Source organism: Delphinapterus leucas, chromosome 1, assembly GCF_059928025.1.
Source record: "Delphinapterus leucas isolate spDelLeu-1000000601 "Yukka" chromosome 1, BTC_Dleu_Yukka2, whole genome shotgun sequence".
NCBI lineage: Eukaryota > Metazoa > Chordata > Mammalia > Artiodactyla > Monodontidae > Delphinapterus > Delphinapterus leucas.
Window position 1 is genome coordinate 99977266 of NC_143129.1, and position 14054 is coordinate 99991319.

A 14054-nucleotide genomic window follows, 5' to 3' on the forward strand; every position below is an offset into this window, starting at 1 on the left:
TAAAACTTTTACTACTGCCCTCAATTAATGGCATATTTATTCCCATATGTATCAAAATAGTGATAGAGCACAGGATTTGTTTTTATTTACTATTTTGAAATACGGAACCTAGATGAGGTCCACTAGCAATCAACTACTTATAGATGTGTCTCACCTCTAAACCGAGAATGATACACCTAATGCCTAATACATAGATATGTAATATACGTTTTTGAAAGAAGGGATGGGTAGATGATATCCAAGAACATTTTGGGGACTTGGTTAAAAACATTCCAGCTTTGGTCCTTTGGGTGGATGGGAATAGAATCACTGAGATGATCCTGGAAAATATGAACAAATCACTGAGGAAGCTATGATCTTGTGAAATATCATAACAGGCTTTAATTAGAGCTGGTAATTTAACCAGTGTGTCAATAAAGATGCAATCAGGAAGCAGAGCTGGTACTAGTCACTGTCGGGAAGGCTTTCCACTGAAACGTTATAACCAAGCTAGAAAAAGTCTTATTCCAGTGGGAAAAAAGCTATCTGTGAAAATGATCTTATTTTGAAATACCTTTTCTCAAGCTCAATTTACAAAGAATTGATATTTGAAAATAGCTTTACGTAAATAATGTATTTTTAAATAAATAAGTAGGTTTATTCAAATAATTAACATACTGTGAGAGGTATACCTGTTATCGTTAAAAATGTTATTACAGTGATCATTTCTCTTCATTTATCCAGACATTCTCACCTAAGAATATCTCTGCCTATACTTATTATACATGTTTTGAAAATTGAACTTGGTGCTTAATGGTTTCTGAGTAGTATGAATAATCCATAATGCAGTCTAAAGAAGCAATCTATTTCTACTAAGTATCTAAAACATAAGAACCTCACAGAGTTGTTTACTTTAAGTACTTAGTTAATGGCTTCATTTATTTTTTTCAGTCATGACAAAGACAGCGTCCTTTACTGAAAGTGATAACATAGTAGATGTGCTCTCCAGTGTTTAATAAACATTATGCTTCCAAGAGGGTATTTAAGAAAACCTGCTGGGAAAAATTTGTCCTGATGACTTCTAAAATTGAGCCTTGCACCTTGTTTCCTTTACTTGAAGCAACTGGGAAGTAAAATGCCATTGTTTATAAGTTTGTATTTCTTTCACATTCTTGTTAGTTAGAGCTCAGACCACCACTAGAGGACACTATCTATCTCTGGTATTCAAGTCTCAGTGCACAAGAAATTGTATTAGGAACACATCACCAAAAAGAGGGAAAAATATTCATTTGTCAAGTACTGAGAAGCTAACATTTTTACAAAAACAAAAATACAAACCAATATGATATGCTTTTTGAAAAGAAAGATGCTAATGAAATTTAAATGTAAAATATTCAGATTACAGTTGTACAATTTTCTCCTGGTCTCATTTATAGCTATAGATATGCTAAAAAGATATATACAGGGGCTTCCCTGGTGGCGCAGTGGTTGGGAGTCCGCCTGCCGATGCAGGGGACACGGCTTCGTGCCCCGGTCCGGGAAGATCCCACGTGCCGCGGAGCGGCTGGGCCCGTAAGCCATGGCTGCTGAGCCTGCGCGTCCGGAGCCTGTGCTCCGCAACGGGAGGGGCCACAACAGTGAGACGCCCGCGTACAGCAAAAAAAAAAAAAAAAAAAAAAATACACATTCTACCGTATATGAAGTCAATAGAACATCAAAATAAGATATCTAATGAAGATATAAGAAAATTGCCTAACATGTATTTAGATTATAAATAATTCAAGAAATATTTATGACGTTTGATGTTTAATATTTGTGATTTCAGGGACCACCTGGAAAGGATGGCCTGCCAGGACACCCGGGGCAACGTGGAGAGACTGTAAGTGACCCCAGTCTTCTGATTCAAATTTTCTATCTCAAGCACTTCATCATTTCACAGAAAGATACTTTATTATCAACAAGTCAATTACCAGGTTAAGGACAATGGTGAAATTAATTCCATTTAATCTTTTAAAAATATATTTGCAATACATAAATAGACCTATGTTTGTATCTAAACATTTAAATAAATATACTTGAGGACATGGATGTTACTTGATTTTCCTTATTTTCAATAACAACACTTTAGGGATAAGCTGATGGAAAAGACCTCATTGTCTTTTGGATACCTCCACAAGGTTGTCAGCCTTGACCCTTTCACATAAGTCTTTGTTACAGATATATTCCACCCTACCCTTTCACCTTTCCACTCTCTAAAGGAGACACATTACAATAAACTGCAGATAATATACTCTTCTATCCAGAATTAAGAGATGAAATATTTCCTGCTATTGGAACTGTAAGGCTGTAATTGGTCTAGAACTATGTCAAATGCATTCTCTCCTCTCAAGTAGGAAAATGGAAATGGAAAAAAATGTAACTTAAATGATGGGGAATATAACATTAAATACATTCTCTGAATAACTTATGTGTATAACAGAGGTGGACAGAGGGGAAACTGGCAGCTCAACTGTGGTTTAAGAATCCTGTTGGTTTTGTTTACTTACTCTGCCACTGTTAACAAAACTTTGTATCTGACTGTTGCAGTGGGATGGTAGTCTAATGTGAAATCACCATGGATTAGCATGTTTCCTTGGAATCAATTCTTGGTTCCTAACATTGATTAATTTTATCCAGATTTCTTAAGGAAACCACAACACAGACTACCTTTGACCGTGTGGCTCAAAATTATCTTAGGGTATTCTGCCAGCATGAACATATATTTGGGGTTCAATAGAAATACTGGATAACAGATTTGAAAACATGATGATTTTCTACATAGGATAAACAATCTGGCAGCAGCAGCCAATTCCTGTTTTGCTCACCAAGTGACAATTCTTAGTGTAATGACTTCTTAGTTTTAGTCAGATTGTAAACTTCAAAGTCTTGGATTACAAAAGCAAAATCAAGAATGATTTTAGTGAGACCAAAGAGTAAAATTGTTTGGGTTTCCTCTTGGGAAAGACATCTCCATGATGAGCAAGAAATAAACTCTCTAAAGGATAATCCACATTCAAATTTGCAAATGCATTCTCATTCAAATATTGCAGTCAATCATTTTTAACTAAGTCATGGTATAGCTTCTTGGGAATACCTCTCAAATATTTCCAAAATGTCTTTTGAGGAAGGGGTACCAAGAGAATTATCATTATAAAATCCCTTTTGACTTTAATTTAATAAACAGCTTCTGCTTCTATCCAAAGTAACCATATTATATATAACCTTTAAAGTGAAAGTGGAAAACTAGCGTATTAACTAATGTTTCTAGGATGGATATTCTCATCTAGTAGTTTTTTGTAAACAACAACTAGAATTATGTCTGGAAAATTGTATTCCTGATTTCAAATCCACTTTAAGAACAATAGTGAGTCACCCTTCCACCAGGAACCTTTCTTTCTCACCTTGTTCTGTGTTGACTGTGATTCAAAAGATTGTCTTGTCCAAGAGTCAGAATCTAGGGCATCTATATTTTCATATATATGTTTCCTTTTTTTAAAGAAGAAAGTATTTTATTATATTTGAGATTTGTTCCCATTCAGAAATCCTTGAATTGAAGGTTCATTCTGACATCTTACAATTTAAAGATTTTTAAGACCACTAGGAATAATTAGAGATAGTCCTTATTATACTGAAACAACCCACGTTTGTCTCAGAAACACAGTGCCAAATCATGCTTTGACTGTAGAGGTAATCAGAATAGGAGTTCCATTTTTATTACTCATGTATCAAATTAACTTCTGTTTTTCGGGATTTTGAAAAACATAATTTAACTTATTATCCTAAAATTAAATGGCAAGGAAAGTCTTATTACATGACAGTATTAGAATAATCGCACTCCATTCTGATCTATAAAAGTTTTCTTGTACATAGTTCATTTGTAAGATCCTCAGTGTCAGATTTATAAGATACTTGCAAAACTCTGAATGTTTTGAATGAGCAGGCGTATGGTCAATGCTGTTTTCCAGCTCCTTCCAAATCTGTTTCTCACTCAGAGGTACTAGCACCCTCTTAGAACATATGAGTACAAGTCTGGGTGGCAAATTTTTCACAGAATTTCCTCAGTTAAGCATTTATTTTTAATCAGTTAATTTTCATAATTAATTATTATTGTGATCAATTTCATCTGCTATTCTTGCTCTCACAGTTACTAAGGAAAAAACTTTATAAGACTAATTTTTTTAAAGTCCTGATTGCACTTACATCTTTATGTCAAACTCTGTGATTAGAAATTGGGCAAAAGGTGATCCAGACAGAGGGAACAGATTATGCAACCATGTGGTGCATGGTTGTTAGGGAAAGTTGAGATTGTGTAGACTTGGTAATGGATATTTCATGACATATGCTTAGCAATGAGTTGAATAGATTTGCCTTTGTGGCATGATAACAAGCGGACAGGTGAGCGAACCTGACTTGAAAAACTGTAGTGGTCAAGGAAAGTGGAGAGTATAGTTCAAATAAGACAGGTCTGTCTACTCGACAAGAGAGAAGAAGCTGTATTTGTGAGTTTCTGAGATGATATGGTAGGATTAAATGACTGAGCTTGAGGACCTGAGGAAAGTCTGGGATCTGAAGTCACTTTGTTAATAAAGGGAGAGAACAGAGGTGGAAAATCAAAGGAGAGGATTCATTTAGTGAGAACAATTTTGAGAATGTTAAGCTGAGGAAAAAGCATAAGAAGGCATTGATAACAATTGTGATCATGGAAGTTATTGAGATCATCTAAGGAGTAGCTAGGATGTGGGACTAAATGCTGTAAACAAATGATAAGAGTAACAGCACTAAGAGCTGTTAGCTCTCAGTGAAAAAGAAAAAAAAATATTATGTATATATATGCTTACATATGTGGGTACAAATTTCCACACCATTAAGTTCCTGAAAAGTTAAAATTAAGCAGTCAAGCTAAGTAAATGCTATAATATATTTCCCTTGAATTGATTCACTTTGCTGTTGTTATTGATAACTCAAGTGGAAACCTGATGGTCTTAAGAATTAATGTATTTTTTAACAGATCTTTATTGGAGTATAATTGCTTCACAATACTGTGTTAGTTTCTGCTGTACACCAAAGTAAATCAGCCATATGCATACATATGTCTCCACATCCCCTCCCTCTTGAGCCTCCCTATCCCACCTCTCTAGGTCATCGCAAAGCACCGAGCTGATCTCCCTGTGCTATGCTGCTGCTTCCCGCATGTCGATGCTACTCTCACTTCGCCCCAGCTTCCCCCTCTCACCCTGTGTCCTCAAGTCCAAAAAAAAAAGAATTAGTGTACTTTAAAAATAGGAGAAATGTGTTTTCTTTCCCCATGGCATCAATTAAAATAATTACAGATTCTTTTCCTGCTTTTAAGTTTTGTTTTTATAAATAATGTAATCACAATTATCTGGAAGTTCATGATACAAGTGTGGGGCTAGTTTCTGCTCTTTGCTTTCTAACTTTCTTATTTCCAATCTGATGTTGTAATGAATAAAACTTTTGCAAATACTATTTGCTTTAATTCAGTTCTCTGGCAGGTTTGTCAGTATTTTGAATCTTTATCCAACTGTTAAGTGTCAATTAACTCACATGAGAAGGAAATTTGCTAATCATAATACAGTCATGCAGAATGAATAACCCAGGAGTCTAGAGAAATATAAACACCAGAATATATGCCCAAAGGCCTTGTTTAGTGAGTACATGTGCTCACATCTACTGGATTTTATTCTAATGACTGCATTATATGCAAGGTACATTTGTAAGTATATTCTTTTGGGTTTTAAGAAAGAACACTGATAAAATGTTGAAATAATGACAACGCATGCAAAGCTTTCTTTTTATAAATTTATTTTTATATCTTGTTTATTTTATGAGATTGTTGGAATGCAGGAAAGAGAAATGCATTAATATCACAGACTGTAGATTTATCTCTGTATAAAGGACCAGTGGACTGTTTCAAAGAATGTCTAAATCCTCATTTATTTCATCCATAAACGTTTCTCGATTAAAATTTCTATGTTGTCTGACTCAGTGAAAGAGGGCTAAGAACACATTTTTGCTCCAGCTTCATCCCTTTTTCTTGTTTTCTTTTTTAAGCTTATTGAAAGTAATCATAGGACTACAGTTTACAATAGTGAAGATGTTAAATTTTCAATATAAAAAGAAATGGAATGTAGTAATTCATAGGCATTTAAAAATAAGTATTTTTAGCCAAAAGATGACTTTCTTTTAATGTGAATTATTCAACTGTCTCAGAGAATTTTAATTTATGCTTTGTGCCCTGGATAGCTTTTATAGATTTTTTTTTTACCTTAGGGGTTTCAAGGCAAGACCGGCCCTCCTGGGCCAGGGGGTGTTGTTGGACCACAGGTACGTTCCATTTTACTTTATTTTCCTAACAAGATTTATTTTCTTGTTTATATTTTCACCTTTGCTAAGTTGTGTAAAATTTGCTCATTTTATTGTGAAAAGTTTTTAATTGAAATTTATGTATTTTTATATTTTGGATGGCATTTAAATATATAATTTGCCTGTATCAAATGAACTTCAGCAAACCATCAGTTAGCTAAAGCGATTTTTCAATTGCCTGAATGAATAAAAGAAAAGAATAAAATAAATGACATTAAGTCAGAAAGTTCACAATGAAGGTGACACGAAAGCCTGATCATGGCATCATCTGCTAAAAACACCACATAATTTTTAAGTAGATTGGCCATAATCTTTTTTGGGGATTTCAAATTATAAAATGACTTTAGTTTTCTAAGTATAAATTAGATTTAGAGGTATCAAAAGAGCAGTTGATTGAGTGTTTTAATTATTTAATTGCTTTAAGTAGTCTTTTCTCAGCCTACAATTAGCTCTTAATACTTTGTAACTCAATCACACACCACACACACAGAGAGAAACGAAAACTGCGTCTTCTTTCTAGGAATATGTGTGATAGAAGCAAAAACGAAGAATTCTTGGATTGGTTGATCCCTTTTATTTCAGAGATCACTTTGAGCCAAGGGAATTTCGGTTTGCTACTTTATAAAGAAGAAAACAGTGTGCATGATGCTCTTTTTGCAGATTTCTGTGTGTGTGCTGAGCCTTCCTTTTAACTGCTTATCAGTTTTAATTTTTAAAAAACCCTCTAAATAATTGTTTTCTTCTTTATTCCAAACAACTTCACAGCAATTTTCTGTGGAAAAATCTAACTGAAAGAATCATTCCTATTATGTTATTTATCTCTGAACAGAAATAGGATTAGGGCCCCAACTAGAATGTAAACATCTTGGGGCTTAACTGAACATTTCAGGTCCTCACGATTTTGAAAAGTCATCTCTGCCTAATGCAGACATCCGGTTTCTGAGCCCCGTGTTCTTTTTTGTCTCCCTACTTTAAGGCATAAAAATAACAGGTGTGTTATTGAATATGCATCTTCATTGGATTATTTTTCTTTATTGGTCCTTTTAAGAAAGAAAATTCTATAGCCTATTTCAAATGTAACCGTATTTTCATGTTAGGACAAAGGAAGTGATTTAATAGGAGCAATATTGATTGCAATACTTGATACCCTTTTTTTGTGTGGTCATGTGAATCACCATTCATTTTTGTCTCAGTGGTGATAGCCATTAAATTAGGATCAGTTCTACATTCCTTACTATTGAAATTCTGATCAGATGTTTAAGGAAACATTCCTATGGGAAGAAATGTTTATGCATTAATGATAAGTTCGGGACCTTCAGCAATACACAATTAAAGGAATTTAAACCTAGAAATGTACACTCAAGTTCGGGATAGATGTGTTTTTTATCCAAGACCAAAAAGTAAGAATCTGTTGCATTTTTAGAAAAATAACAGAGAATGATATTCCATAAGCAACTTCAGTAACACATTCCACTGTTTAACAATCTTAGCATCTGGAAACTTTCCCTTTATATATGTTTAAACTTAAATCCTTCATTTTGCTTTTCTCTAAGTGGAGATAGAGAGCAACTGGTCACCATTCTCTATTTACACTTGAAATAGCACCACAAACCAGCACCACTCAGGGGACACATAAGTGACCTGACATTTTTCACTTTGGCATTTGCAGCAGTTTAAGGCAGTGGGCTATTTGTTATAGTCTTTGGCCGAAAGGAACTGCCAACCCAAACTCATGATCTTCAGGGTCCCCCTGCCACATTGTCTAGACTTTGTCAAATGAACGTAGATTAACAATTGGAAGGTCTCCAATCATGGAAATTCCAAGGAGGACCACTTTGGTTGTTTGGGTTCCAGGGGACCTGAGCTTATTATCAAGCAGTGATTAATTGAGTAGTGGTACCAGTGCCTCTTTTGCTCCTAAACTCATTTGACACCTAATATAAAAAGAGGGGAGGGTATGAAATTATAGTGAAAAAACAGTTTTTAACAATACTTGGCCTCACTCTGAAACAATCTGGTATTAAATAAAGAAAACAGCTCTTTGAATTTATCTATATATTTCCCTTATACACTCAGATTTTAATAAAGATTACACATAATCTTTCAGACTTCTACCAGGTAATTTACTTTCACTGCTTTATATGCAGTTTTGTAGGACATCATGAAAATAATTGAAAATGATAAAACTTTGTGAAAGGGAGTGATATTTGTTTTGGGTTTGTGTTATCTTTGCCAAAAATAAAAGAGCAATCTAATGAAGTTTGTTTATCCAATTTAGGGACCAACTGGTGAGACTGGTCCCATAGGTGAACGTGGACATCCTGGTCCTCCTGGCCCTCCTGGGGAGCAAGGTCTTCCCGGTGCTGCAGGAAAAGAAGGTGCAAAGGTACACCATGCTCAAGGAATTTTCTTGGCTGAAAATATCCATTTACTTTTTACTGTAGCTTCTCATTACTTGTCCATAGATTTTCTAAATGTTGGTGTAGTATTTAAATGAATGTCAGAAAGATATGTCAGTAAAATATTCAGTTTATTGTATTTCAAGGCATGACTGGACAATATATAAGAACAGTTAGTTCTATTGCCCATAAAACCATCCATTTATATACACTCAACTGTGAATAGTAGCTCATTTTAATGTATATGACATTCCACACAATACTCTTATCATTAAACGGTATTCAGGCTTTACTCACAGTAGTTTAGAGGTAATTACAGTTTTGTTTCTGGAAACATGTAGAGTTTACTCTCTATGATGGATGTTTATTATGTTCTTTAGGGTGACCCAGGTCCTCAAGGTGTCTCAGGGAAAGACGGACCAGCAGGACTACGTGGTTTCCCAGGTGAAAGAGGACTTTCTGGAGCTCAGGTATAATTAACATATTAATGAAATATGTGAATAAAATTGCTTATTAGAAGCATTTTTTTAGTTCTCAACTAAATAAAGATTCATGAGTAATTAAAGGGGAATATGTAAGCATATGCATGGGTTGTCATAATACATATAGCAATATACATTAGTGTCTGGAAACACTTCCTAATATTCTCATTTTGTCACTCATACATCTCCTCCTATTTATATTCAATTCACATCAATTCATTATCTTTGCTTTTCACTTTTCCCAGGGTGCACCTGGACTGAAAGGAGGAGAAGGTCCCCAGGGCCCACCAGGTCCAGTTGTAAGTATGATTATAATAAATAGCCATGCTATCCATGATTGCAAATTACAGCTCTTCTTTCATTACTCTCATGCTGTGATCCCACAGTGTGTGGAAGAGAAAATAAAGCACATGTCAATCAAATCAGTCAGTCAATGCCTGGTTTCTACCAGTTGCATGCTCTAATGAGTGCAGAAACAAAAGAGTTTAGATGATTGAAAATATTTATTTTACCACTGCTGTCAGGAGGTAAAAGGAGCTATCTTGCTTCTTACAATACCTGAGGAAATAAATCGTAATTTGTCTGATTCTGAGTACTTGATGAGACTTGAATTTTATCAATGCTCATTAAAAAAATCCCGTAAGTGTGAAAGGCATATATCCATTTTGTATATTATCTAGATTGCTTTATTTAGTCAATGTAACCTTATGAAATAATCGGCAAATGAGTAAATATCAGATTTTTATTTACTTGAGATACATATAACCCCCCAGAAAGCATTAGAATGCAGCCTTCATTTTTTTCCATTAATTTACCTTCATTCTTAGCTGTACTGTGTGAAGTTACCAATAAGAGCCAAACTACCAATTTTAGCGGTTTCTTCTCATTCTCCATTTTATTTCACCAATCTAAAAAGCTGAAAGTTGCCTTAACTTGCATCTCAACTTCTTTATATAACATATTGAAGTCATACTAGTTCCACCTCCAAAATATTCCTTTAATTTGTCCCCTTTTCTTCATTTCCACTACCACCACATTTGTTCAGACTCTTTCCTTTCCCTCTTTGCTTAATAGTGTCTTATCTCCTTGACTCTCTTTCTTACCCTCTTCTGTTAGTTTTGCCCAGTGATTGTAGAATTTTAGCTTAATACACAACCTTAACTCTTCCATTGCTTTGCTTATACCTATCTCATGGTTCCACGCTGTCTTTGGAAACCAAACTCCTTATAAGTTTCTTCAAAATTTGATCCCAAGCACTATAGTCTATTTTATTTTTCTCAAGGCCCACATTCTAATTCTACCCAATTTAATGCACTGAATTTCTTGCTTATCATACTACCACAATCTTTATACTTTGCAGAGAATATAGTTTATACTATTCTTCTTCCAGGAAACCCCATTTTTCCTTTCTCTATTTGAAAAAATTCCTACTCATCCGTAGAGATCAAGCTTAAATGTTAAAATCTCTATAAGGTCATCTTTGGACAGTTTGCTTCCATTTCATATATTAGTGAAATTTCTCTGCTCTTTGTGCTCTTTGTTATGATTTGCATTTTAGAAATTGCATTGGAATATATTTGGTTGTCTGTCTCTTTCATTAGACTGTGAGTTCCTTATGTTACTTTGGTTATATTCACAGCACAGTGCTGTCAATATAATCATTCTATACTTACCTATTTAAATTTATCATACATCCTGATATTGGAGTAAAGTGTATATAGCATAAATAATACTGAGAACATAACAATATAATCTTTGGCAGATTGATTAACATTATATTTAATCTGTAGGTCATACAAATGTCATTACAATGATTATGGTGGGTATGGATATCTGATAAGGATTTTTTAAAAAGAAAAGTAAGACTTTTCAATAACTATATTTGGTATTCATAAAATTATATAGAACATTTTAAGATATCCAGATAAGTTAGTGGTGGTAGCATGAGTAGGAAAAAATAGTTGAATAAGACAGAAGTGCTTATTTGAGCATAGATAGAATCTTCAAAATTTTCAGTGCAATGCAGTCTATTTATCCAGAACTTCAGGTTCTAAAGTGAATTTTATTTTGGAATATGGATGCATTTTTTGAGATCAATAGTTATTGCATCTGTGAAACCTGAATCATGAGCACAACATTTAAATTGTTTAAAGTTATTTTTTAGGACCCAAGCAAACAATGTTATCTGAGGTCTTTGAACAGTTGAAATCAATATATTTGTAGGGTACATAATATGCCCAGGAGATAGAGATATACTTTAATAGAATATTACTCAACAATTATCCGGTTACATGTGAAAGAACATAGTAAATATGATCAAAAAGATCTAATATTTATTCATTTAGCATCAAGAACCGCTTATTTGGCAATTACTACTTACTTCCCTGTATACAATTAAGCTCCACAGAAGATATACCTCTAAAAGACTTAAAATAAGGGAAACAATTTTGAAAAGAAACACGCCAAAGACCAAATAGCACTATAAGACAGTCAGTGATTAAATGCCTAATGATATACAAACAACAAATATTAATTATTCAAGGGCAGGGGAAGAGAAGAGAAATCAGTAAAAGGGTCATGCAGGAGGTGGCCCTTGAACTTGGCTTCAAAGAGTATAGAGGATTACAAAATCATTAAGATCTAGAGAATGATACTAGGAAAGGGGTAAGGTGTTTAGGGAACATCTGGTCTTACCAAAGTGTGACACCTTGGGAGAGGGACTAAAGTGTGATGAATTCTTGCTAGGATCCAGGTACTCTGCTATGTATTTACATAATATAATGTTAAAACAGAAATATAATGTGCCATATGATTATTGAAGCTCTAAAATGACAAGTTGAAGTAATTTGAAGATTTGAAGTTTTTAGAGTAAATGGAGTAAAAAAACAAAGTTTTTTGGAGCAAACAAATTTAATAAAGTTTTAGGGAAAAAGTTATCATTAGTGTGTAATACATAGCAGAGATGGGAGAGACTCATTGAGCATAAAAGGTCAGTGATCAATGTCATAATGTAAGTGAGCCAATGATAGTGCAGTGGGAAGTCAAAGGCCGGTGCAGATGGAACAAACACTAGGAAGGCAGGATAGTAGGATTTATTACTAAGATTGGATATGGGCAGTGAGGAAAGATGAAAACTGAATGATGACTTCAAGCTTGTGTCCTTGGGGGAGTGACAAATTTAGTGGTGCCTGGTCAGTTTTACCTGGTCAGGAACAATGACAAACACAAAACACTCTCACACTAAAGCTCAAAGCCTCTTAGTAGTCACAAAAGATTTTAAAAGGCTTTTAAATTTTGCTAATAGAAATGCTCCACAGATGCTGACTGTGAGTTTATTTATTTGGAATTAGAATCTATTCTTACAATAAATTAACATACCCAATTCAGTAGACATCAACCAATTAAAATTCTTCCTCAAAGTTGTTGGAAAAGGAATCACTAAAAGGAAAGACATCATCCACATTTATTAGTTCTTTATGCTATTACTGTAATTGCTGTAAAATATAATAAAGAGGTTCATGATGATGACTCCCACTCCATAACAAGTGCTAAACAAGCCTCAGTTTACTCCAGTTAAAGCAATTACATGCATGTGAAATTTGATTTTGAGATTTCTTAATTCCAAATTACCAAGATTAAAACAAAAGTTGTTGATTTTCTAGATGTAAACTATAATTTATTCAGAAAATTTGTTCATGTTAATTATCATTTTTTGAGATTAAAGACTTAGGGGGATTATCTTGCAACTGAAAGTAAAAACAAAGAATAAGGAGTGCTGACTTCTTCGGCAAGAAAGATAACATGTTCCATTTTGCAATGTTGATCAAAGATGTGACATCGAAATATCAAAGGAAAATATCTGGTCAGTTGGTGAGAGACAATGAAATTGTAATGCATAAGGATAAAGGTGTAAGAGTATCCTGTAGAACTCCTGAGTCTGTATCAATCTCATATTAACTTCACCTTAGGGATATTTACCAAGTATTGGTAAGTGCAGGACTAAAATTCACAGGAACAGAGAGGGATAGAGATTCAGCACTTATGCATACGAAGGAACAACTATTAAAGTGATGAGTTCTCTAAGGAAAAAATGTAAAGAAAGATGTGGATGGTAAAGGAAGTAGAAAAGGGAAAGGAAATTATTAAGAGTATTTAGTCTTTCAACTCATGCTAAGAACTTTATAATTATTATCTTATTTGATTCTTGCAACCTGGCCCAGTAGATATTATCTTTCCATTATTAAAGGCAAGGGATCTGAGACTTAGAGAAGGTAAACAACTTGCCCAAGTTCATAGTCCTTTGAAAACGAAACACCACAGCACATTATATAGACCCATTTCCAAACATGTATATCTCTTACTCTGTAGACATTGGCCTAACATTCTCTCTCTCTCCCTCTCTCTCTGTCTCTCTCAGTTGCAGTTTTCCAAGTCCTCTTCATCCTTCTCTATTTTGGTGAAAAATTTTTCAATAGGAAAAGAGTTAGAGGAGCTAATATTACAGCTAACTAGGCTTTAATATTCCTATATGTGCTCTTTATAATCATTCTTAACTTGAATGAATCGAAGATTAAACTGCTTAAACAGATGTACAAGTTGGATCCTTAATGACCATAAATATTTTCCAGTATACTATTGAATCCTTAATTTTTTTCCTTAGAATACAATTCTTAAGGAGAGTAGTTGTGCTGTCTTTCTGGAATACTAGAGAAATAATAAATTCCCTCATTGCATAGGATGTCAATGAACTAAAACTAAAAGCAGGGTTTTT

General features: G+C 34.1%; 1 protein-coding gene across 1 annotated transcript in view; it reads left to right on the forward strand.

The window, feature by feature from the left end:
• The window catches only part of COL11A1 (collagen type XI alpha 1 chain), a 196802-nt gene that overhangs the window by 121789 nt on the left and 60959 nt on the right, over positions 1-14054 (forward strand). Inside the window, exons 38-42 of the mRNA XM_089918904.1 lie at positions 1805-1858; positions 6310-6363; positions 8681-8788; positions 9182-9271; positions 9529-9582. Coding sequence (XP_089775030.1) covers positions 1805-1858; positions 6310-6363; positions 8681-8788; positions 9182-9271; positions 9529-9582 — 360 coding nt within the window. The remainder of the gene's footprint in view (positions 1-1804; positions 1859-6309; positions 6364-8680; positions 8789-9181; positions 9272-9528; positions 9583-14054) is intronic.